General features: G+C 41.2%; 1 protein-coding gene across 6 annotated transcripts in view; it reads right to left on the bottom strand.

The window, feature by feature from the left end:
* GPIHBP1 (glycosylphosphatidylinositol anchored high density lipoprotein binding protein 1) overlaps positions 1-25,571 on the bottom strand; it is a 37,294-nt gene extending 11,723 nt beyond the window's left edge. The window contains exons 1-6 of one of the 6 annotated variants that reach the window (XM_074202944.1): positions 25,467-25,571; positions 23,449-23,693; positions 20,179-20,271; positions 15,290-15,466; positions 1,807-2,005; positions 718-837 (exon numbers count right to left, since the gene is read on the bottom strand). In XM_074202944.1, coding sequence (XP_074059045.1) covers positions 718-837; positions 1,807-1,858 — 172 coding nt within the window. In that variant the 5' untranslated portion in view covers positions 1,859-2,005; positions 15,290-15,466; positions 20,179-20,271; positions 23,449-23,693; positions 25,467-25,571. The other 5 variants (XM_074202949.1, XM_074202945.1, XM_074202946.1 and 2 more) reach the window with 5 other exon arrangements.
* Positions 25,572-26,193: the final 622 nt, after the last annotated feature.

Below are 26,193 nucleotides of genomic sequence, written 5' to 3'. Positions count from 1 at the left end.
TATGTTCTCTCTCTGGCCCCATCCTAACTCTCTAGGCTCATCTGGAGTGGGGGAGGGAGGTGTCTACAGAGGACAGTTTTCCCCATCCACCCACTGGGGTCCCAGCTACACGCCCATATAAGAAGCCCCTGGGCTGGAGGGCCACAGTAGTAGAACCCTAGAGATGGTGGAAGGAGCTGTTTCTGTGCCTCTGGAGGACTGTGGGTTTAGGGACAGGCTCAGTGGCTGCTGCTGTGGAGCTGTATTGACTGGTACTTTTCCAGGACTGAAAGCTCTCCCTTTCCCCATCTCCCATCAAAGATTCCATTCACCTTATGCTTGTTCCACCTCTGCCAAACAGCTCATTCCATTCTATGTATCTAGTACTCTTTGCTTCAGACTAATTGAACTGAAAGACCCCATGAACCTTCTTGACTCTGTTCCTTTACTAGAGCTCATCCTTATATTTAGAAAGTTCCCCTGGCTTTGCTTGTTGAATTCATACCCATCCCCAGTCAAATCCTGTGATAGACAGAGGATACATGCCAGCTTCTCTGAGAAATCTCCCCTCCTTCCTCATCCTTCCTTCAGTTCCTGTAGAGCCCACATTCTTCTCTGTAACCCTCTAATGCCCCTGATCATGTACATTTTAGTTATCTTTGCATGTGTACTATCCCATTACAGGTCCTGGGGGAATGGAGAAGGGTGGGTTGGGGAGGATTTGGGACAGATGTGTACCTTCATAGGGAATATGCTTGATTTCCACTTCTTCTTGTTCATCATAGTCATCATAATCATCCTTATCATAATCCTCTTCTTTGCTTTCCTCTACCAACTTCATCTCCTTCTGTTCACTCCCTGTAAAGTGAGAAATATAAGTTTCAGAGGGTTTACAGTTCCAGGGAAATTAGGGTTAGGCTCTCTAGTGAGACCTCTAAAGAGGTCTCTGGAAATTCTCCTTTCCTCTAGTCCCTTCACAGCTCCAGAATGTCTAATCTGGCCCTAACTATAATGTATGTCTTTCATTTTTTGAAGAAGACGATGACATCAGGGAGCTGATGATGCCATGACAAGCACATGAATTGGATTTGAATGGGGGGATGCTGTCCTAAGTCATCAGCCTCACTTTCTCTTCCAGACCCATCTGGGTCCAGTGGCCAGATATGGATCAGGACAACTGGGGATGGCCCTGGATGCAGGGCAATAAGGGTTAAGTGACTTGCCTATGGTCACATAGCTAGTAAGTGGCAAGTGTCTGAGGTCAGATTCAAACTCCAATCTTCCTAAATCCAAGGCCAGTGCTCTATCCACTGCGCCTATCTATCTAGCATCCTAACACATGTCATAGTAGAAAAGGAATTTAATCAGAGTTGGGAAAACAGAATTCAAACTTTGTTTCTGCTGCTGATTCAATGTATACAGAAGTCATCTTAGAGGTCATAAAATCCAATTCCCTAATTTTTACTGAAAAAGGAAATTGGGGCCCAAAGAGATGATTGGTCAAAGGTCAGTGACAGATCTGGGATTTGAACTCAAGTCCTCTGACTTCCAATTTATCACTTGTTTCACTACACAGTAGTCCCAGGGGCTGGTCTAAATACAACTCTCTTGGTCCTCCTGGATATTCTTTAGATGGAAACCATATCCCTATCTCCCCAACCCACCATTCCATGATTCTGCCTCCTACCTGACTGGGATGTAATGTTGTTCACTCCTGAGGGAGAAGTAGGGTCCTTGACTTTGCTCCCTTGCTCCTCTTTCTCTCAAATAAGGACTGACTTCTTCATACCCATTATCCCCTCCTCCAGGACCAGATGCCTCACTCACCTTGATACAGACACAGCACAGAAGTCACCAGGATGATAATAAAGACCCTCATCCCAACAGAACAGCCCTTGCAGCCCAGCTCTGTGCTCCTGCTGTTGGTGGTGTGAACAGTGGGACCAAGGGTTGTCTGAAGATTGTCCTTTAGCTGTGACAGTGCAAGAGACAGGATGGCAGAAGGTCTTTGTGGTGCTTGGTTGGGCTAAAGGGTGGCAGAGAAGGATGGGAAGGGGTGTTGGATAGATAGACAGGCTCAGTTCCCAGCCTGAGACAATTGTTCCCCCCCCCCCCCCGAACGTCAGCTCTGGTCTTGGCATAGGGCTTGTCACGTTTCTCTTCCTTCTTATTCTCGCAACTGGACCCTGGGGGATGCTGGAGGTCAGAGGGGAAGTGAGGAGAGGAAGAGGAAATCATTCTGATTTCAATCTGAGAGGTCAGACAATTCCAGGAGTTTACTTCCTGTCCACCTGTCTGTCTTCTATTCCCTCAATCCCTGGGGCAACCCCCCATTAACATCAGGTAGGTTACTCAGTATCCCTCCCTCCCCACCCAGGGCACCATCCCATTCAGTTGATAATTATTCGTTTAGGTTGTGTTAGATAAAATCTGATGTACAATTTTTCATTACTGCTCACATCATTTGAATTTACACTTAATTAATGAACAGGGGCATTAGCAGCTAGGTCCCCCCACTATGGAGCACACTTCATCATGCTCCTATAGGGACAGAAGCTCTATAGCAAACCCCTGCACTCACCAGCTCTCAAGCTCCCCAGTCAGGTTATTATTTCTGAATGTTCTGCCCCAGCACTTCTCTGCTTTTAGCAACTCTCCCTTTCTGCTGTAATGGAAACTCCTTTTTATAAGGCTAAAGCTATAGTCTCTCTTAGTCATCCTCTCCACCCACACAGAATACAGGCCCAGCACAGTTAATGCCTCCCCTTCCAGGTCACTATGTCCACAGTCTAGGACAGATTCAAACTTCTGACATTCCCTAAAGATCCCTTGAAGAACTTCAGTCACTCACTGTCTCCTTTCAGTCTCTCATCTCCCCAAATGGTGATAACTGTATAGAGATAATGCTAGACCTTGGGTAAAGTCCAAGTAAATAGGAAGGAGTAGAGTCAACACTTGAACTCAGGACCACAGATTCTAAATGTAGCATCTTTTCCATTACACCATGGTGTGAAGTATATATGGGGAATTTTCATCTCAGTTGCTGCACCTACACCTTTCTTCTTCTCTTGGTTATCAGGACCTTAAGTACCTGACACCATCTATACCTGGGAGGTAGCAGCCTGCTGGTCCAGCTAGAGAAGGAGCTCAAGCTTGGGACTTACTAGGTCCTAGGCTTAGGCACCTTGGAACCTAGCATAAAGTAATTTTTGTGCTCAGGATCTCAGTTTTCTCATCTGTAAACTGGGCATAATAATTTCTGCCCTGTCCTACCTGCCTCACGTAGCTGTTAAGGCCAAATGAGGTGAAGAAGAGGAAAATATTTTGAACAAAACACAACTCCCTTCAAGCTGTTTTGTAACTCACTGCCTGACCTTCTTCTATTGTAAAATGAAGAGGTTATCTAAGTTCTGATAGGCTATGAAGTCTATGGAGAGTTTGTGGGGTGTCATTAATTTTCTACTCCAGTGGGGGTATTGGTTGCATATGGGATCTGGGTAGGTTGGGTCTGACCCCAAGACAAAGATCAAGGCATCCCTCTGAGGCCAAGCTACAAATGGGCTGAGTGGGATGAGTGGGTCAGACCTCTACTCCTGCTGTATAGGAAATCAGAAGACTCTGTTTCTACATTCTAGCTTGGAACCAATTAGCTGTGTAATCAGGGGCAAGTTACTGTGATTTTTAAGCCTTAATTTTCTCACCTGTAGAATGTGGATTGTGATCTTTGCACTCCCTGACCCATGGGACTGCCTACCCCCATTAAGTGCTATGGAAACAGAGATGGGGGGGGGGTGATATAGACTTGTTAGGGAGGGTTACTTCCTTTCCCTACTCCAATGGGAAAGTCTTGAACCATAGAATCATAGAAAATAATAGCTAACAATAATAATATTTATAGAGATCTTACTATGTTTATTACCTTCCAAATATTACAAATGTTATCTCATTTGATCCTCATAACAACTTTGTGGGGAGGTGCTATCATTATCTTCATTTTTGGATGAGAAAATTGAGGCCAACAGGAGTTAAGTGACTTGCCTAGGTTCACACAACCAGTAAGTGTCTGTCAGCTCTTCTCTTTCTGTTCAGACCATAACTGGTCATTGTTCCCTTCTGGATGCCCTGTTTTTATGAAGGGCATTGAAAAATGGCATATGACCACTTGTCAGACAGTAAAGGAAGGGTTTGGGGGCTTGTGAAGAGGGAGAGTAGTTATGGAGTCAGGAGTAGGGGGGGAAGGTATTTTAGTTATTCAACTGTGAGACCTGATTTCCTCAGCCAGTTTAAAATAGCCATCAGGGAAGTACATCAAGTCCCCCTCTATCCCCGCCCCTGACCTTGAGCAGATTTTCTCATTGTGTAAGGGGCCTTTCTTGCCTTGATAGCTACTCATGGGATTACTTGGCAAATTCTGAACTTCCTTTGAAGTCCTCTGCTGGGGGTAGTGGAGATGGTGGTGAAATGGGTGGGGTGACCCACAGAGACAGAAGGATAGTGGCAGCATAGATTGAGAGCTGGCATGGGTCAACTAATCTAATACCCTCATTTTGCAGAGGAAACTGAGGTTGAGAATGTGAATAATAATAAGAAGAAGAATAGAACCTTTCTCTGCTTTGCATCCATCTCTAACATACTAACTCTACTTGATCAATCCACTCCATTTCAGCCCCTTCCCATCTCACCCTTCCTTCTACTTCTTTAGGTATGGCTGCTATAGCAGGATTGTGTGCTGGATAAAATTCCCAGGCAGCACAATCATCATCTGCCAGAGATGATTCTGGTGAATCAGTGACTTACAAAAGTAATAACAACTGCTAATATTTACACAACCCTTTAAGTTTTATTTTTCATACTATAGTTCATTTGTGCCTCTTAACAACCCTGGGAGGCTCTATGATTATAACCTTTTTACAGATGAGGACACTGAGGCAAACAAAGGTTAAATGATGCATCCAGAGTCAAACAACTGGTAGGTGTTTGAGGCAGGATTCTATATTCCTGATTCCATATGCGGCATTCTATCCACTATGAATGGATGAATTGCTTTCTCCCCAGATTTCCTTAGATCTTGATCTTTCCCTTTACCCAATTTCTCATCTGTGAATTTACCTGGGATGACTCAGAGGGACACCAAAGCCATGGAGATCTGGGCAATCCTTTGTTGGGGATACCCTGCCTAAGAATCCCTGCTAGATAGATCCCTCTACCTATTTATTAAAGGTTTTTCCTTTGCCTTTTCTTATTTCCAATATTTCCTTAGCTCTGAGGGTGTATGGGAATCCTCTATGCTGAAAATCAAGTGCTGTTGTGCACCCCCTCTTTTGACATTCATGTTGTCTTCCTCATTAATAAGCATCATCACTATTATTATTATTATTATTATTACAATATCTAACATTTAGAGGGTGTACTCAATGTGTCAGGATTGTACAGAGTGCTTTCAATTAGATTGTGAACTCTTGGGGAGCAGGGTCTGAGTTTTTGTCTCTCCCCAGCCCCCCCTCCAGCACTTAGAATGACTGGCATATGGTAACCACTTCATAAATGCTAACTGACAGGTGACCTAGCATCCTAGGCTCATATCCCATAGGGGTGAAGGGATCTAAGACTTCAACTGGTCCAACTCATTCATTTACAGATAAGGATAATGAGTATCCCTGTCCCCCCTCCTGCCCCACCCCCCAGTAAAAATGTACAGCCACAGGAAAACTCCTGGTGTGGGAATTCCTCCTACCAACACAGATTGCAATTTGACTGGAATTTAGCAGATAACTGATAGGGAGATGCCTCAAGTAAATGGGAGTTGAACTGGGTGTCAGAAGGAGGATCCCACTCTATGGGTTAGGTTCAGCCCTCTCTCCATGGTAATGCCTTCTCTCTTTATAGGGTTAAGAGAATGGGATTATAAATTCCTAGAATAATGGAGCCCAAAGGGTCCTTTGAACACAGACTGATAGGAATGGGAGGGTGCCTCAGAGGACATCTACTCCAAACCCTCATTGGTCAGGGGATGAAAATGAGACTCTGAGAAAGGAGAGGGACTTGCCCAAGATTATCTGTGGACTTAAACCGTAGGTCTCCCAAGACCCAAGGAAGTGGGTTTAGATGACAAAGGTAAGAATAAGGGGTAAGGAAAGGGAACAAACATTTATTGTCTATTACTGCCAGGTGTTTTACAAATATGAGCTCATTTGAATAATAATATAAATAATAATAATTATAATAGTTAAATATGATATGTTGGACCTTAATATTTACAAAGTCTTTTATGTTATGGCATCTTATTTAAGTCTTACCATAATATTCTGAGGTAAATACTAATAGGTATCTGGAATAGAAAAGGGAACAAATTACTACTGTCAGGAGAAGCACTTTACAAATATCTCATTTGATCCTCACAGGAACCCTAGGAGGCTGGTGCTATTTTCTCCATTTTACAGGGAGAAAACTGAGATAGACAGAGGTTAAGTGACTAGCCTAGGGTGAGGTGAAGTGCTAGTATTATTCCACATTTTACAGTGGAGGAAACTGAGGAAGACAGAGATTAAGGGATTTTCCCATACCTGGTATCTATCTGGGCAGGGTTTGAATAAAGGTCTTTCTGAGTGCAACTCTGGTTCTCTTTTCACTGTGCCACTTAGCAGTTTGTGATTTCATTGGTAATACAATTCTTGAATAGGGAAACTCTTTCCACCTATTTCTGCAGCTTCTATTCTTAGAGAGTTGTTTAGAGTTCAAGGAGGTTAAGTGACTAGTCCAGGGTCACACAACTAGAATGTGTCAGAATGTCAAGCCTTCCTGGCTCTAAGGCAGGTACATTTTCCATCATTGTGCCATGATTCCTCTTAAGGATTTTATATGATCCCTTTTACAGATAAGGAAACCAAGGCTTTGTGAGGTTCAGTGACATGCCTGTGGTCAAATGGCTAGTTGGCATCTGAAATGGGATTTGTCAACTTCCAAAGAAAGTATTTAGTTGAAGGACCTTAATGTGCATGACCCAAAGCAAAGACTGGATGGAAGCATTAATATTCAGGTGATCCCATGTGCATCTCCCTTTAACAATGTGGGACCCAGATTTGGAAATGTCCAGCCTCTCCACTTCCATCTGAAAGATGGAAGAAAGGACTCAGTTCTATCCCATGCTTAGGAAGAACCTTCTTATTAAGCCGAGAACAGATAGAGGAGCTTGCTAAGCATTCTGCCTTTTGGAAGTCTTCTTCTGTGACCTCATTACTCACACCTTGCCTACTCATGGGAAGTTGGGAAAGTTCCTCAACTCTGTTCTGGGAAGACAGCCTTCCTCCTCATCTGGCTGTTGGAACTTTCAGTTCTCATATTCTTCCAAAGTCCAAACTTTTCAAAAAACAGCATCCAACAACACTCACTATGGGTGACCTGGCAGGGTCAAAGGTGACTTTATCAGGCAGCTAAGGAGGAGGAGGAGAAGGAGAGCACTCTTTTTAAATTATCAGCTCAATTACTCTCCACTTTCTACTCCCTTGGGAGTTCAACTGGGAACTGGGAGAGGTAGGGAAAGAAACAGATAATAAGCCCTAAAGCTGTCCTTCAGGTATCTATAAATTTGTATGGGAAAAGATTGAATTTTTAATTTTCACTAACTGCTAAGAGAAATTTAGAATTTCCTTTAATTATGAATAAAAAAAGAACCACTATTCTGAGAAAGGGTCCACAGGTTTTTAACAGACTACTTAAAGGATCTAAGACACAGAAAAAAAACCAAAGAATCTTTGCCTCAGATTACTATGATAGTGCAGATGAGGGCCCACAGAGCAGCCACAAGGTGGGAGGGGAAGATACTGGATGGGGAGGACAGTTCTTATTTCAGACTGTTAGCCTCACAGTCAGTGACTCCTTGAAAAAAAATTAAGGGGGATGTTGGGGCTGAGGAAGAGTCATTTTCATTTCTTCTCTGATTTATAATTACCTGACATAGAGAATGAACTAAAATAATGAGGTAACAATGGAAACAGGCTCTAGACTTGGGGGACCTGGGTTCAAATCTCATCTGGGTCATTAACTGGACAAGTTTCCTTAAGTGTAAAATGAAAGGCTTTGTCTAGTAGTCTCTGTGGTTTCTCTCAGCTATGATCCTATAATGACTTTTTCCCCTGCAAAATTAGAAGACCTAAGGTCAAATCATTATGCAGATGGATTCTTTAGAGGTGTCAATGAATTTGGGCAACAGGGTTGGTATGAAAGAACTTAGGAAAAACAAAACCCAGAGAATACTGGGGTGGGAGTGCTATGGGAAAGCTGAAGGGAGAAAAGAGCCTAGAGAGATGGGTCAGTGAAGGAGGCAAGAATTAGATCAAGTGCCTCTGAGATCCAGGCCCATTCTCCTCACTCAGATAAGGTCATCTGGGTGATCTGCCCAATACATAGGACAATAACTGTGGACCATTCCAGCTTTTCCACAACTGATTTTTGTTCATCCTTGTTAAGGATTAATCGTTATGGTCAAAACAGAATTGATGGGCTACCTTTAAAATTTTTGTTTTTATTTTTTAAGGAGAGACATAGAGGCTCTAGGTCTCAGAAAATATAGGACAAAATAGGTCTTGGACATACCAGTGTGGGAGGAAGAGGGGAAGGAAAGGTTATTGTTCATGAAGCTGAGAACACAGAGGGAGGAAGGGAAAGAGGAGAGAGAAATGGGGAGGGAAGGAAGGAGAGGAGGCGAGAAGAAAAACAGAGAAAAGGAGGGAAAAAGGAAGAGAAAGAAGGGAGGAAGAAGAGGAGAGAAAGATGGAGAAAGAGGGAGTGAAAGAGCAAGTCTGGGAATGAGAGAGAGGGAAGGAAAGAAAGAGAGAGAGGGAGAAAGGGAGGAAGAAAAAAGGAAGGAAAGGGAAAAGGGAAGGAAGAAAAAGAGAGGAGGTAAAGAGTAGAGAGAGGGAGAGAAGGGAAAGAGGGAGAAAAGAGAAAGGGAAGAAGATGGAGGGAAAGAAGGGAGTGAGAAAAAAGAGAGAGGGAAAGGGTGAGAATGATAGTGAGGAAGAGAAGAGAAAAGAAGAGGAAAGAAATAGAAGAGGCTCCAGCCATTTCAGCTGGAGAAGCTGTGGCTCAATTGCACTCTCTAAAGAGGAGGAAAACGGGGTGTTTGGAGGAAGGAGCTCTCCAGTTAAGGCAGAGAAACAATTGGGAAGAGTGTTGGTCTCTGAGTCTGCATGCAAGCCCTAGTCCTGCCCTTCATGTAGATATGGGACCCTGAGTAGGTTACCTGACCTTTTTGAGTCTCAGTTTCTTCAGCTATTAAATAGAGATAAATTTTGTATGTCTTCCTGCTGAATTGTTGTGAGGAAAGTCTTTGATTGGGTGAATTGATCTTGTACTCAGGATAAATGAATTTTATAATCTAGCTCTGCCACTTGCTATCTGTGTGATCAGAGTTTCTTCCTCTGTAAAATGGGAACAGTCATGCTTGCTCTACATACTTCATTGTTATTTTGAGGAAAGAGATTGGTGAACCTTAAAAGTGGCAAGTAAATGTGATTATTAATTATGACTATAACTTGCTAAAGTCCTCCTTTGATAATGTGAAGGTGATCCTGGATTCTTCAAGGTTATGCCATCTAGGAGACCACAAATCTTGGCAGGCCTTACTGAGCTGCAAAGGCTTCAAGCCCAAGTTTGTACTTTGTCATTTGAAGTACACATTATCACCTGACCTCCTCCTGCCAGGACCTATTCAACATTAAGACCAGGGGTAGTCAGGTCACCACCTGATAGATAGAACTCTGGAGCCAGGACGACCTGAGTTCAAATCTAGCTATGTGACCCTGGGCAAGTCACTTTACTTCAACTGTCTCACCATCCCTACCTCATCCCCCCAACAACAACACAAACATCCATCTAACAACAGGACGACTCATACCTGGTCTGATCAAGTGTAATGAGGATATTTTGCTGCAGTTGACCCTGACATCCCCCCAAAATCTCTGTTTTATAGACAAAATCTCAGAGGGAAAAAAAGCCCTTAGGCCTTCATCTCTTCACCTCCCATTTTCTTAACTTTTTACGGTCTTCTGACTTCAGACTAAATCTGTTCTCTCCAAGATTATTCATACTAAACCTGATGCATTTTTCTCAGTTCACATTCTCCTTGACTCCTTGGCAACTCTTTGTTTTTTTTAAGGCTTTTTTTTTTTTTGCAAGGCAATGGGGTTAAGTGGCTTGTCCAAGGCCACACAGTTAGGTAATCATTAAGTATCTGAGGTCAGATTTGAACTCAGGTACTCCTGACTACAGGGCCGGTGCTCTATCTACTGTGCCACCTAGCCACCCCAGTAACTCTTTATATTAACAACTACACCCCTAATCATGGATGCCTTCTCATTCCTTGGTTTTGGTGACATTGCTCTCTTTCTGTTTCTTTTCCTATTTGATAGATCCTCTCTGTCTTAAGCAGCACCCATCTCCTCAACTCTAAAGCTTGATTATGGCCCATTTTTCCTTCTTTCAATACTCCCAGTAATCTCATCAAATTCCCTTTCCTATAAATTCATCTATCATCTCCATGTCAATGACTCTAAAATCTACACATTCAACCCTAATCTCTCTCTCATACTCTAGTCCCACATTGCAAATTACCTGCTGGACCTTTCCAGATGGATGAACCACAAACATTTCCAATTTACCATATCCATCATGGAATAGTGTAAAGAGCGCTAGCTAAGGAGTCTGGGATCTAGGTTCAAATTCCACCTCTGATACTACTTATATGGCCAAGGGCAAGTTATTAATCAACCTCCCTAGGCTTCAGTTTCCTCATCTGTAAAATGAGGGGATTGGGCTAGATGGCATCTGGGAGACTTTTCTGCTGGAAGATCTGTGAATTTGTTATAGTATCCTCTAAATCTTTTCCTCCTTCAAATTTGCTTATTTCTATTTAGCTTGTCACCATATTTCCTTTAACTAGGTTAGAAACTTCAGAGTCATTTTTGACCCTCTCCTCTCTTTTACCTTTCCTCCTGTACCCTATCCAGCCAGTTCCTAAGGCTTATAGCTTTAACCCCAAACATCTTTATCTTTCATCATCTTCTCTCTATTCACATGGCTTCCCATCTTGAAGGGACTATTGAAATAGTTATTGTTCCTAATGAATTCTTTTGTTTTGTTTCCCCCTTCTCCAAATGACTTTTCACTTTTGTTATTGATGAGTCATTTCAATTCTTTCTTACTGTCTGGGACCCCATTTAGGATTTTCTTGGCAAAAATACTGGAGTCATTAACAATTTCTTCTCCAATTCATTTTTCAGATGAGAAATTGAGGCAACAGGATTAGTGATAAGCAATAAGGTTGAGTGACTTGCTCAGGGTCACACAGCTAGTAAGTGAATAAGGCCAAATTTGAACTCAGCTCCTTCTGACTCCAGTTCTTACCCTCCATATAGCTACCAAGACCATCTTTCTAAGGCACAGATCAGAACATGGAACTTGTCTGCTCAGAAATTTTTCAGTGACTCCCTATTGCCTCTAGAATAAATTATAAACTTCCCTGTTTGGTACTTAGAGTTCTGTCTCTAGCCTGTTTTTCTAGACAATTCCTCATCCTATATTCTGAATTCCAGTTGAAGTGAACAAATTGTTTACAGGGCATTGTAGTCCACCTCCTGTCTCCACCTTTGTCCTTGCTTAGTGAAGCTGACCCTCATGCCTGAAATTCCCTCTCTCTTCTTTTAGAAGACATGACTTCCTTTATAACTCAGTGTGCCCAGGTGCCACTTCCTAATGGAAGTTTATCCTTATCTCCTCAGTTTTTGGTACTCTTTCCCTTCTCAAATTGCCTGTTATTTAATTTTCTGTCTTTTATATACCTGTTAGAAGGATAATTTCATTTTTATTTTCTTGTATGTAGTAGATGCCTAAAAAGTGGGTTGAATTGAGTTGAGTAGAGTAGGTGAGAGGCTCACTGCTAGTTGGTGACCAATGTTTTGACCCTAGCTGCTATGGAACAACCATTGAAAATGTCTGAGTAGGGAGTGACTTGGTTAGCCTTACCACCTTAGATTATTTTGGTAGCTAGATGGAAATGGATTGGAGTTTAGAGAGAGTGGAAATAAGGGAAATGAGTTGTGAATTGAAAACATAATTGAAAGCACTATGACATAGAAATGTATTATGGATTTAGAACCAGAAAAACCTTGGGTTCAGATCCCAGATCTGCCACTTTCCAATTTTGGGGAATTCACTTCCTTTTTTCTAAATTTCAGTTTCTTTATAAGATGAGGAGGTGGGATAAGATGACCTTTAGGGTCTCATCTAACTCCCAAACTTTGACTGGTAATGAATTGCAATCTGTGTCAGAGGCTAAAATGCTCACATGGAACAAGTCACTTGTTCTAACTAGTAAAAAAGGCCAGGAAACTGAAAGCAAGGAGATTTCTGCAGCAGAATGGGGCAGGCGTTGGGTCAGATGTGACTGATCAGCAAAAATTCTCAAAGCAGGGAGGCAATACTATCCTAGAGCCCTCTGCCCTACAAACTGCTTCCCAAGATGAGGAGGAGCTCTAGTCCGGTGGTCTGAGTCATGCTCAGAAATGGGGTACTCCACCCATATTACTGGGTACAGAAGTGGGGAAGGAAGAAGACAGGGTGGGAATGAGATGTGGGGGTTGAAGGGGTTATGATAATGACTTCCTAAAATTAGAGCTATCTAAAAGTGGAATGAGCTGTGTGTGTGGGGCAGTGGTGGATATTGTATTCTCCCTCACTAGGGGTCTTAAGGCAAGATTGAATGCTCAATTGTTGAAGGTGTTATATAGAAGGTTGTTGACCAAGTATGGGCTGGGTCATACAGCCTCTGAGGTCTTTTTTCACTTCAGATTCTGATTCTGGGGTGGGTGGGGGAGGGAGAAAAGGAGGAAAGAAGAAAGACAAGGGAGAAGGAAGATGAAGAAGATGAGGGGTCAGGGAAAAGAAAGGTAGTGGGGGGGAGGGGGGAAGAAAGGAGGTTAGCTTGAGGAAAACCAAATGATAGAATGTTGGGGAGAGAAAGTGAGTTCTTTTACTCCATTGGGACTTCCATCAGTCCCTTTCTCCCCGTGCTGGCAGAGCAGCTCCCTCTTTGTATGCACTCTCCCTCTGTGTCAGGGCAGCCACAAGACTCAAGAATGTTAGAATCCTAGAACTAGAAGGGAACTTGGAACATAGAATGGCAGAACTGGGAGGAACATTAGAACATAATCTATTGGAGCTTGGAGAGACTAGAATACAGAACACAAAATGACAAAACTGGCAGAGAACATAGAACACAGCAAGTCAGAGGTGGAAGGTGAATCTCAGAGCTGGGGGGGGGCCTTAGAACAAAGGATGTCAGAGCTGGGGGGGGGTCTTAGGACAAAGATGTCAGAGCTGAAGAGTCTTTAGGTCAAAGAATGTCGGGGGGTGCTTAGAACAAAGGATGTCAGAGCTGGGGGACTTAGGACAAAGGATGTCAGAGCTGGGGGGACTTAGGACAAAGGATATCAGAGCTGGGGGGACTTAGGACAAAGGATGTCAGAGCTGGGGGACTTAGCACAAAGGATGTCAGAGCTGGGGGGACTTAGGACAAAGGATGTTAGAGCTGGGGGACTTAGGACAAAGGATGTCAGAGCTGGGGGACTTAGCACAAAGGATGTCAGAGCTGGGGGGACTTAGGACAAAGGATGTTAGAGCTGGGGGACTTAGGACAAAGGATGTCAGAGCTTGGGGACTTAGGACAAAGGATGTCAGAGCTGGGGGACTTAGGACAAAGGATGTTAGAGCTGGAGGACTTAGGACAAAGGATGTCAGAGCTGGGGGGACTTAGGACAAAGGATGTCAGAGCTGGGGGACTTAGCACAAAGGATGTCAGAGCTGGGGGGACTTAGGAAAAAGGATGTCAGAGCTGGGGGACTTAGGACAAAGGATGTCAGAGCTGGGGGACTTAGGACAAAGGATGTCAGAGCCGGGGGACTTAGGACAAAGATGTCAGAGCTGGGGGACTTAGGACAAAGGATGTCAGAGCTGGGGGACTTAGCACAAAGGATGTCAGAGCTGGGGGACTTAGGACAAAGGATGTCAGAGCTGGGGGACTTAGGACAAAGGATGTCAGAACTGGGGGGACTTAGGACAAAGGATGTCAGATCTGGGGGACTTAGCACAAAGGATGTCACAGCTGGGGGGACTTAGGACAAAGGATGTCAGAGCTGGGGGACTTAGGACAAAGGATGTCAGAACTGGGGGGACTTAGGACAAAGGATGTCAGATCTGGGGGACTTAGCACAAAGGATGTCACAGCTGGGGGGACTTAGGACAAAGGATGTCAGAGCTGGGGGACTTAGGACAAAGGATGTCAGAGCTGGGGGGACTTAGGACAAAGGATGTCCGAGCTGGGGGACTTAGGACAAAGGATGTCAGATCTGGGGGACTTAGCACAAAGGATGTCCGAGCTGGGGGGACTTAGGACACAGGGTGTCAGGGTGGTGGTGGTCCTTAGAACAAGGAACACAACTTTCAGAGCCGGGGCGGACTTTAGGATGTCTAGGCTGGGAGGAGCAGCTCAGAATACAGGCTGCCCTGGCTAGGGAGGGATTAGAACACAGAACACAAAGCTCCCAGCACGTGGGACGTCGGAACTCGAGACCCCTCGTCGGAGCGGGACAGCCCCCGTTTGTGGAGAACACGACCGGCCGTGACCGTGACCTCCCAGCCCGGGGCCTCGGACCGCACGCCGGGCTTCCTCGGCTCCCGCCCGGTTCTTGCCCCGGAGCCCGCGGGCCCCGGCCTCCTGGGCGGCCCCGCAGTCTCCCCACCGCCACCTGGAGGCTTCCGCGGGACAGGCTGGCCCCTGGCCCATCCCAGGCGAGGCCCGTCCCCCGCCCTGAAGGGGAGGGGGCGCCCTGCGAAGGCTGCCCAAGGGGCTCGTGGCCGCGGTCCTGGGGGTCGGCCGGGGTGGGCCACCTCCCCGGTGTCCCTGCCCCGCCTTCTTCCCTCTCTCCCCTCGTCTTTAATCTCCTTTCTGCCTCTGTGCTTCTCCGTCCCCCGCCCCTCTTGCTGCTCTAGGTCTCTTCTCCAGATGTTTCCTCTTTTTCTACCTTCTCCTAGTGCCTGGACTGGGGACCCCCCACCCCCTACCCCAGGAGCTCTTCTCTCTCTTTCTTTCCCCAGCCTTTCTGCCTCCCGGGTCCTTGATGTGCCCCTACACCCATGATTCAGTTCCACCTGCCTTTGCCTGGGAGCTTCTGTCCCGCCAGCAGGCGCCGTCTAAAATTAGACCCTAGGAGTCTAGAAGTCCACCTTCGGCTCCCTGAACTTGGGCATCACACACCTGGGGCTCCCCTGATGACAGTTGGGATCCCGAGACTCCACTGGTCCTCCGACACCGAAAAGGACTCAGGAAATGTTATGGAGGATGTAGCTCTCACTTCTCAAACGTCACAGTCTCCTTCCAACCTTTTAGTGTGATCTGTGTCCAAGATCTGGGGCAGCTGGAACCAGGACCTCCCTAGGGCACAGGCCAATAGAGTCACTTGAATGAATACATTCCTTCCCTCTCCCCAATTCAGTGAATTTCACTTTGAAACAAGATTTACAAGAATTAAAAAAAAGGAAAATTAGTTCAGCAATAACAACCAACTCCTTGACCAATTCTGACAACACATGTGGTATTTCCCCATCTCTGCAAATAACAGAGCATTTCATCACAAGGCAATTGCTTTCTGACTTGAACTTTTCAAGTGAATTTTGTTGTAGAATCCTAGAATATCAGAGCTGGAAGTAACCTCAGATTACATCAGGTACCCAAGGAGGAATTTCTTTGACATCATCCCTGTGATGCTCAAACACTCCATGGGATACTTCTATTTGGTAGGATCTTCTCCATTACATCTTCTGTGGAAGATCCCCCTTCCCAAATCCATGGGTATTAAACCTTATTTCCACTTGGAGCCAATACAGAAGGCCCTGTGTCTTTGAGACCAGTTGATTTTACTTTCTACTGCTTTCTAAAATTAACTTGAATTTCAAATATGCTCTTTTCTGCTATTGGCATTCTGACATTTCCCTTTTCTCCTACACACGGCAAAGTATAATAGTGAATTATACTATTCCTACTATTTCCACTATCTTGGTCTTTTTTCCCGTTCTACATCCTTTCCCTTTTTTCTTATGACTCTACACATGTCAGAGTATAATAGTGTATCTTCCATGATTTATTTACAAGGGAAAAGCAAATGAACAATTTCAGTTATTTTAGGAGGAAATTCTATGTGCAAAGGAAAGAAATCTACCCCTTCTCAGACTGAGTAGCATCTATTGTAAATCTTGACTAGATTTCCTTGGCCCTAGAGAAGTCTATCCTGATCATGCTTAAGATAAAAATCTAATCTTAAAGAGTCCTTAAAAGAACCCAGACCATATAAGCATCTTCTCAAGAGGACAACCTTTACATTGATTTTTGGAAATCATTCCACTTGAGAACATTGAATTGAATTCATTGTTTCATTCTAAAAGTATAGTCTCTCAGTCAATTAGGAATCTTTTAGATTTTTAAAAATATTTTTTATTTTTCCCAATTATATATAAAACACTTTAACATTCTTTTAAAAAATTTTTAGTTCTGGGGCGGCTAGGTGGCACAGTGGATAGAGCACTGGGCCCTGGAGTCAGGAGTACCTGAGTTCAAATCTGGCCTCAGACAATAATTACCTAGCTGTACGGCCTTGGGCAAGCCACATTTCCTTGCAAAAAAAATTAGTTCCAAATTCCCTGCTTCTCTTATATATTCCCCTCATTGAGATGGTAAGCAATTTGACACAGGTTATACATGTGTAGTCATGCTAACAGGAAAATCCCGCCCCCCATTCCCCAAATAAAATAAACACATATTTGCTCTGCATTCAGGCTCCATCAGTTCTTTCTCTGGAGATGGACAGCACCTTTCATCATTAGAAAACTTTCTAAAGTCAAGGCAAGATCCAAGGTGTTCCATACACATGACTACATATTTTCTCACATTTCTGCTTTCCCTACTACCTCAAACAAGGGGAAACACAGGAATACACCCAGCATAGATAGTATTTCCCATTACCTTAAAAAATCCAGAATAATTCATTTTCTTACAAGAGTCATCCATGGAAGTCCCAAAATATATGTTTTTTGCCTACACTGGGTAAGTTTGTTAAGGATAGACTGGACATCCATATCTAGAGAAGGAAATATGCAGTTTAAATGCAGACCCAAGCTGCTTATCTTCAATTTTTTTAAAAGTTGTGCTATGTATTATGTTTTTTCTCTCTAATGTTTTCACCTGGTTTGATTTGGTTCTTCTTTCACAACATGATTAATATGGTTATATGTATATAGCCTATACTAGATTGCTTTCTGTCAGGGGGATGGAGGAGGGAAGGGAGAAAGGGAGAAAATTGTGAAATTCAAAACCTTGCAAAAAATGATTGTTGAAAAGTACCATTGCATGTAGTTGGAAAAATATTTTTAAAAAGTATAGATTGGGGGGTGGTTAGGTGGCACAGTGGATAGAGCACTGGCCCTGGAGTCAAGAGTACCTCAGTTCAAATCCGACCTCAGACACTTATAAGTGTGTGTGTGGCCTTGGGCAAGGCACTTAACCCCATTGCCTTACCAAAAAAAAAACCCTAAAAAAAGTATAGATTGCAAATACAGGGATAACTTGGTGGCAGGAAAAATTTTTAATAAATTACTGCATCAAAACTTGATCAGGGTCCAGAATAGGAAATAGCTTTGGGAATGGAGAGAACAGGTGTTATGCTAAACTAGTGGGAAGTCAAGAGATCTAATCACTGACATGATTAGAGCTGTGGTGATAACAATACCAGATATAGATAGTGCTTTAAAATTTACAAAGCACTATCTCTGTCATGTGGTCCTTATTGTTGGTTCTGCAGAGCAAGTATCATCCTTCATCATTTTATAAATGACAGGCTTGTGCCTTCAAGTATAAATCATATGGCAGGATCTTTATCCTCATTATTATGGCCATCCTTCTATTTGGAATATTTCAGTTTGTCTAATGTCATTTCAAAAAATACATTTGATCATAATTGTATACAATAATCTGGGAGTAGTATGATCATGGCAGATTAAGGAAAGACTGCCACTTCTCTCCTGGAAACTATGCTTCTATTGAAGTTTTAGATAGCATTAAGCATTTTTGCTTGCCACTTTAATGACTAATTTTGAGTTTTCGGTTCACTAAAGTCTTTCAGGACTTAATCTGAAATGGCTAGAATTGATATCCTTTCCAGCTTCATTTCACAAATATATTAACCCTCTCCAGGGTATTTGACTTTAATTCTTGGGAAAATTTTGGAATTAATCATTAAAAATATAGTAAATACTATGGAAAGTGTAAGGAAAGAAAATCTATTATTTGAAGTTTTTCTCTCTCTACTCCTTCCCACTTTCCTTTTGACTTCTTCAGCAAGTGGAGAATATTAATGATTAAATAAGTCATGTAGCTAACATATAACACTTCCTACATGCTAGGCACTGTGCTAAATACTTTAGAAAAATTTTCTCATTTAACCTTGGAAAGTGGATAAAGATATTATCTTACAGTTAATGAACTGAGGCACACAGAGGTTAAGTGACTTTCCCAGGATCTGGGAATCAATAAGTATTTGAGGCAGGATTTGAACTGAACCTGTCTCCAGGTTTAGTGCACTATTCATTACATTCCCTAGCTTCCCCCTTTTCTGAGATCTTTAGAGTGAACACAAGATTATAGAATGGACCAATGAGGTCTATCCAGAATGACCAGTAAGACATCTGTGTCTCAGGAAGGGAATACAGGAATTTCAAATAAATTCAACACATCAAATATTTTTAAACTATCTCCAATGCCAGTCTAGATACAGCTCTAAGAAAAAAATCAAAAACAGAACTCCAACCCAGGTAAATGACTCTAGCCAGAATATAGATGGATTCAAAGTGTTCTAAGGGCATCAGGATCTGTGAGATTTAATACAAAAATAGACAGAGGTCTATGGAGTCAATTGAAAATGCTACAGTCTAGGATGAACAGGTATCTACCTTTGAGTTAATAACAACAATAATAATAGTCAACATTTATTTGTGCCTATAAATACTAAGCACTTTACAATTAGGTCAGATAAGCTTGGGGACATGCTAACGAATCATTACTCATTTCAGGTGGCAATCTACGTAATATGTAGATTATACTTCTCTCTCTGGGGGAAAGATCCAGTCTTTCCAGCTTGAATCATACCTCCTCATCTTCCCCTCAATCCCCACAACCATCACCAAATGTATACATACCTGGGCAAGAGAGAGAAAAAAAAACATACTCTGCCTTCCTCTGACACTTCGAAATACTTCCTTTGCCATCACCACTTAGCAAGCCCTCCTCTTAGAAGTCCACTTCATCTGTTCATATGACTCAGGTCAAAAGCTGTCAAAAATCTTCTCTCAGTCTCTAGTTTGGTCTCCTTCATCCTACATTAAGTTTAGAGTCTACCTGGTTCACAGACTTTCTCTCCACCAACCCCTTACCCCCTACTTGAATATTGCAATATATATGGACTGACTTCCCCTCTAACATTCTGTCCTTCTTAATTGCCATGATCTATGTCTTCATTCTACTTCAATCACACACAAAGGACAATTCCAACTTAGATCTCATCATCAACCCAATATCTATGATCCTGAACTCAGAAATTTCTCTTTTTGGCCCTAACTTCCTACATTTATTAATAAACTTTTCCTCCTCAAATTATTTTGCATTTTCTAATGTTCTGTTTCCCTGTGGAATAGAAATCCCTCAAAGGCAAGAACTGTTTTTTCTTTGTTACTGTTTCCTTAGCACCAAATATAGTGCCCGGAGCATTGGAGATATTTTAAAAATATTTAATGACAACCAAGGAGAAACACAAATTTTGTATTTTTTTGGTGTTAGCATTCTACTCATGGTTTGTATTTAGTATTATTGATAATAATAATAGGTGACTCAAAGGTGATTTTAATTATATTTTAGAACTAGACTATTGAAAGGGATGGGACATAAGAGGAAAAAAACATCCCTTATCAGAGAGAATGATCAGGTTTCTGTGACCCCCAGAAGATGGAAAGAATAGAAATGAAGATAACTTTGTCTATGGAGAAAATGCTCAAGAGTGTCCGAGATGTAAGAAGTAACAACAGTTTATTTTCTTTTGCTACCTTGAGTCTTGATGATCTGCTTAGGGCTTTTGGTGGAGTCAACCCAAAATTCAGAGTGAGGTGGTGACAGATGGTGATGGGAAGGCTCTCAGTCTGGAAAATACAAAATGTGGTAAGGTTGAACTCCATGCATTTTAATTAAAGATGCATTTTATTATTATTAGCTATTAATAAATACATTTAGATACATTTTAAATAACTATACCTTTGTATGTATGGTAGAGGAATAGTTCATGTTCACTTGATGCATGTCTAAGGTGTTACATGTAATAGCAATGGCAAGTTTTATTGTTTAGTGACAGGTAGACAATGGAGATCTCCTTCCAGATTCTACATTTAAGAAAGGTGCATAGGGCAGCCATTTCATCATTTCCCACCTGGCAACACTCCTTTGGACTTGATCATGCTCCTGCACTATAAACCCTTCAAACCCACCCCAATTTTGGGATAATGAGTCACACAAGACTAAAACTACTGACCAACAACAACCAGATTAATACCGAAAGTGAATCCCATGAAACGGTTCAAATTTGCTCTAGTAGAAGTTATGATTATGTAAAATAGTTCCAGCTCAATGGAAAAATCCAGTTTGAAATAAAGTAATGGGATCACTTGATGGGATTCATTATTGGTATTAATTATGGCTTATAAAAATCTATTGGCCAGCAGAAATTCTAAGTTGTGAGTGGAAGGAAAAAAGAATGTTCCTTCTTCCAAAGCAGCAGTTCTTAGCCTTTTTGTGTGTCTATTATGAACCTCATTGGAAATCTGATTATAGTTTATAAAAACATCAGAATAAGATTTTAAAAATATATAAAATGTTTAAAATTAAAAAGGCAACCAATTATATTGAAATATATTTTGTTCATAGACTGTGATCACATATAATCTAGTGGCATGTCTAAATAACTATAGTAATTTCCAAATAGTGATAAGCATGTAATATTTGTAAATATTTTCAATAATTATAATGAAACATAAAAATGTCTGTGATTTTCATTGCTAAAGCCATAGGTTCTGCTAATTCTACTTTGGTTTGTGGCCCACACATTCACAATTGAAGGAAAGACATGCTAAAGATACAATTTTTTACCTCCTGGAAATTACCTTATGGGAATGAACTCAAATTAAGAACCCATGTTCTAGGGCAATCGAAGAAGGCAGTGGAAGAGTTGATTAGTGAGGTAATCTGGGCATTTGGGGTTCTAGAGTAAAGAAGGAAAGTGGTATTGGACTGTACAAATCTGCCCCATTTGAATTCAACTACTCCTAGAAATCAATCAAGAACCAGTGATAGTGGCAGGCTGAGAAGAAAGGAGCTATGTGGGCAGCTGCTTCATATTATTTGTCTTTCTTGGCCATATAGGTTTAAATGAAAGCTATTCACAGATGATAGAGGAGGGAGTTTCAATTCTCTCTCCTTTCTCCACATGGTGCCCACCAATGTCACCTGCCCCTTACATGTTCTTGAAAACCTTAAAGTGCTGTGCTTTTTGTTTATTTGTGTTTTTTATTTTATTTATTTATTTTTGGCCCACACTTACCTGTAATTTCATTTTGTATGGAGAACCAATAGTGAAAAAAATTCCCTTTACTAATGGAGATTATCAATATCTATTGACTTTGCAGACTTTCTCTAAGTGTCAACTAAGACCCCACCTTCTATGAGAAGTTTTCCTTGAGCCCTCTTAATTCTAGTGTCTTCTGTTATTTTCTCTTTATCTTATATATAAATTTATCTACATGTCATCTCCCCCATTAGACTGTAAGCTTCTTGAGGGAAGAGACTGTTTTTTTTGTCTCTTTGTATCCCCAATGCTTAACTCGGTGACTTAGTAAAGTAGATGCTTAATAAATGTTTCTTGATTAATTCATTGATTTTTTGGTATATAGGACATTCTTGGAGATGCTTTTTCAATATCTTTATTCCCAATCCTGTTTGCCAAGGGTTATATGTAACATCTGTATGGGCAATCAGGTAAGTGGTGCATAGTTATCTTTGCTGGGTCCTGACCATTTCCCCAGGACATTTGGTAGATCGACAAATTACTTTATATTTTAATTACTTGATATGAAGTGGCTTTTCACTAACCTATTACTTTCCAAATTTATATTTATTTTATTTTTCTCCAGTTACATGCAAGTTTCAATATTCACTTTTAAAACCTTGAGTTATCAATTCTATACCTTCCTCTCACCTCAGTCCTCCTCATTGAGAAAGCAAATTATTTGATATAGGTTAAAATATGTCATGCAAAATATTACCATAATAGTCATATTGTGAAAGTAAGCATAACTTTCCCCCTCCCAAACAAAAAATAAACCTCAAGAAAAATAAAGTTTGAAAAAGTGTATTTCAAGATGTATTCATATACCATCAGCTCTGTTTTTGGGATGGATAATGTTTTTTATCATAAGTCCTTCAGAGTTCTTTTGGATCATAGCATTGCTGAGAAAGGTAAGTCATGTACACTGAGCATCCTCCTACAACATTTCTGTTACTTTGTATATAGTACATTTCCCATTGCATTTGCTCATCTAAGTTTTTTACTGAGAGCATCCTGTTCACCATTTCTTATAATAGTATAGTATTTCATCTTAATCACCATAATTTGTTCAGTCATTCTCTAACTGATGAGTATTCCCTTAATTTCCAGTTCCTTGTCACCATAAAAGAGCTACTATAGTAGTAAATCCTTTCCCTCCCTATTTTTTCATCTCTTCTGGACTAGTAGTGGCATTGCTAGGTCAAAGGGTACAGACTCTCATCTTTAACTTTCCTTTGTCTCTGAGAGACCTCATCACTAACTGATTTTTTTTTTGTATCTCTTGTAGAGTCAGTTTGAGGGACAGCATGATGTAGTGGAATGAGTGCTGTATTTGAGTCAGGAAGACCTAGGTTTGAATTCTTTTCACAGGTATTACTAATCTTGTAGTACTCTTTAGGGCACTCTGTGTCTCAGTTTCCTTGTTTGTAAAATGTAGATACCCACTGACTTCATTTGGTTGTTGTAAGGATCAAATAAGATGATGCTTGGAAAGTACAGTGTAAGCATAAAAATTCTTCCTAAATTTGCTGTTAAGAATATGGGCCATCATTCCACTAAATAGTTTCAACCCTTGCCTTTTCCTTTATTCTAGTATTCACTGAGTGGGTGGAAATCCTTGCTTATATCATTTCTTATGTCCCCTTCGATCTGTAACTGTCCTTGTTATCAATATCTATGAACATTCAGGTAAAGGAGATTGATTAAGTTTGATAATACTTACTGATATCTTTGCATACTCTCTGAAGTCCTAGATTTGAAGCTTCAGTTTTTTGTATGTGTGTTGTGCAGTTCTGCTTTGTGATGTCACAGATTGCCTTTACCACTTCAGTGGGGACCACCAAGGATTCTGACATATGGGACTTAACAGACAGAACATCTGCACTCACATTGACCTTCCCTGGACAATAATAGACAATATTTGGTCACTGCCATGACCTAACTCTCGAAGGCAGAAGTCACTCATTGCTAGGATCAGAACATAGAGCAACAGATTATCAACTTATTCTTTGAATTGAATTTCAAATTCATTACCTGAGACCTAATAAACAATCAACAAATGCCTATGAAGGGCCAGGGACTGTGCTAAACTCTGGGGATATAAAAAGAGGCAAAAGACAGTGTCTCTCTTAAAGAGTTTACAATCTAATGAGGAAAACAACATGTAAACAAATATATACCAAGCAAGTTGTAAACAGGATAAATAATTAAATAACAGACAGAAAACACTAGAATTAGGAGGAGTTTGGGAAGGCTTCCTTATAGAAGGTGGGATTTGAGTTGGTACTTGAAGGAAGACAGGGAAGTGAGGAGGCAGAGTTAGAGAGGGAGAGAATTCCAGGCATGAGGAACAGCTAAAAAGAATGTCTGGACCTGAGAGATGGGGTGTCTTGTTCAAGGAATAGTCAAGAGGCCAGTGGTAGAGGATCAAAGGTTATATGACAAGGAGTGAGGTATAAGATTCATTGTCTTCATCTATAAAGGAAGCAAGCATTTATTTAGTGCTTACTGTATGTCAGTCACACTATTCCATTTGATCCTCAAAACAAATCTGGGAGGTAGGTGCTATTATTTTTTGTTGTGGTTGTTATTCTTATCCTTATTCCCATTTGAAGAAACTAAGAGATTGAGTGACTTGCTCTCATGCTCTTTTGCCTATTAGAATCTGATTTATCCTTTAAGATTCAATGTAAGGTCAACTTAAGGTCATTCTTCAAAGTCACCTCCAAGATGCCATTCCTCATCATTTCATCCCATTCTGTCTCCTCTTGCACTGCATCTCCTCTTGTAGTTCTTAGAGGAAACACTATTTGTAAAGTATTGATTTATATAGTATTTAAGGTTTACAAAGCAGTTTGCAAATATTATCTCATTTTATCCTACAACAAACCTGGGAGATAGATGCTATTATTATTAATATTATTATTATAATTTAGGTTTTTGCAAGGCAAATGGGGTTAAAGTGGCTTGCCCAAGGCTAGATGCTATTATTATTGTCATTATTCCCACTAAAGAAACTAAGTCAGAAAGAGATCGAGGAACTTGCCCTCATACTCTCTTTTAACTATTAGAATCTGATACATCCTGTGTGGTCCAATGTAAATTCATTCTATAAAATCAACTACTCCAAGAAGCCATCCCACATCACTTCATCCCATTCTCTCTCCTCTTACATTGACTGCATCTCCTCCTGCAGTTCTTAATTATATAGGGGAAACACAATTTGTAGAGTATTGATTTATATAGCATTTTTAGGTTTACCAAGTACTTTGCAAATATTATGTCATTTGATCCTCACAATAAGCCTGGGGGTTGGGTGCTATAATACTCATTTTACATTTGAGGAACCTGAGGCAGTAGAATGACTTGCCCAAGTTCACACAGCTAATAAAGGTCCAAGATTGAATTTGAACACTAGACTTTGTGATTCTAGGTCTAGCTCTTTACCCACTGCATGACCGGTTGTGTCAAAGGAGACAAGATCTTTGAGGATCTCTTTTGGCCATAGAAGTATGATCCTATGATCCGATGAATTTATCTAGCAGCCTCCATCAAGGTTAAGAACTCCAATTTGGTTTATACAGCAAGTCTTCCTGTTACTAAATCCTATTTTGTATAATAGGTTTCTTGTAGACATTTCTCCCTATCTGGTAAACAATGGGTCTCTAGGCACTGCTGTTAGCTTACAAAAAATGTTTACATAGGTTGGCCAAAGTCAATTCGAGTGTTCAAATGAATTACCTGATTGGATTCTTAAAGATCTGTTTATGTTTCTCAGCCAAACTGGCCTACAGGTTCTGGAGGGTTCAACCTGGATTGCTTCCTCTTTCTACTTCCCACCTCATCCTCTGCTTTTTGGTCTTCTCAACTACCTACCCAGATGAAGTCACCAAAAGGCTCTGTGGCAACAGCATGTATTTTTGAGAGTAGCTACCAAACTTTAGAACAATCTCCATCATTGTATCTCTGAGTCAGAATACATCTAGATGTTTTCTAAGTGCTCTATGGACTTTTCATCTTCTTCAATCCTTACTAACATCCTTCAATGAGTCCTCCATAGAAGACTTACTCAAGACTTGTGCTGAAGGTCATTACAATTTTTTGGATCTCAGCACATTTTTATTTCTCACTTTCATTTCAAGAATAGTTTCCCTACCTCCTTCCCACTCCCATTTCAGGTCATATATTTCTGGCATAATATCTTATGGACTCTTATGTACTCATTGGTAGAGTCAGCATTAGTGGACAGAACTTTAACCTTGAGGTCAAGAGAGATTTAGATTTTGTTTTTACTTCTTCTCTTGGCAAATTCTCTCAGTTTTCTTATCTTTATTCATTCATATAATCTATTTTTACTATGCCTTTATTAATGGTATTTTATTGATACAAGGAAAGTATAAGGTTTATCTTGAGTTATCCATGGGCTTGAATATAGGAGAACTGATAAAGAAAAGAGGTTCAGGAGAAA

This window comes from Macrotis lagotis, chromosome X (genome assembly GCF_037893015.1).
Source record: "Macrotis lagotis isolate mMagLag1 chromosome X, bilby.v1.9.chrom.fasta, whole genome shotgun sequence".
Lineage (NCBI taxonomy): Eukaryota > Metazoa > Chordata > Mammalia > Peramelemorphia > Peramelidae > Macrotis > Macrotis lagotis.
This window is presented reverse-complemented; position numbering and strand designations above follow the sequence as displayed.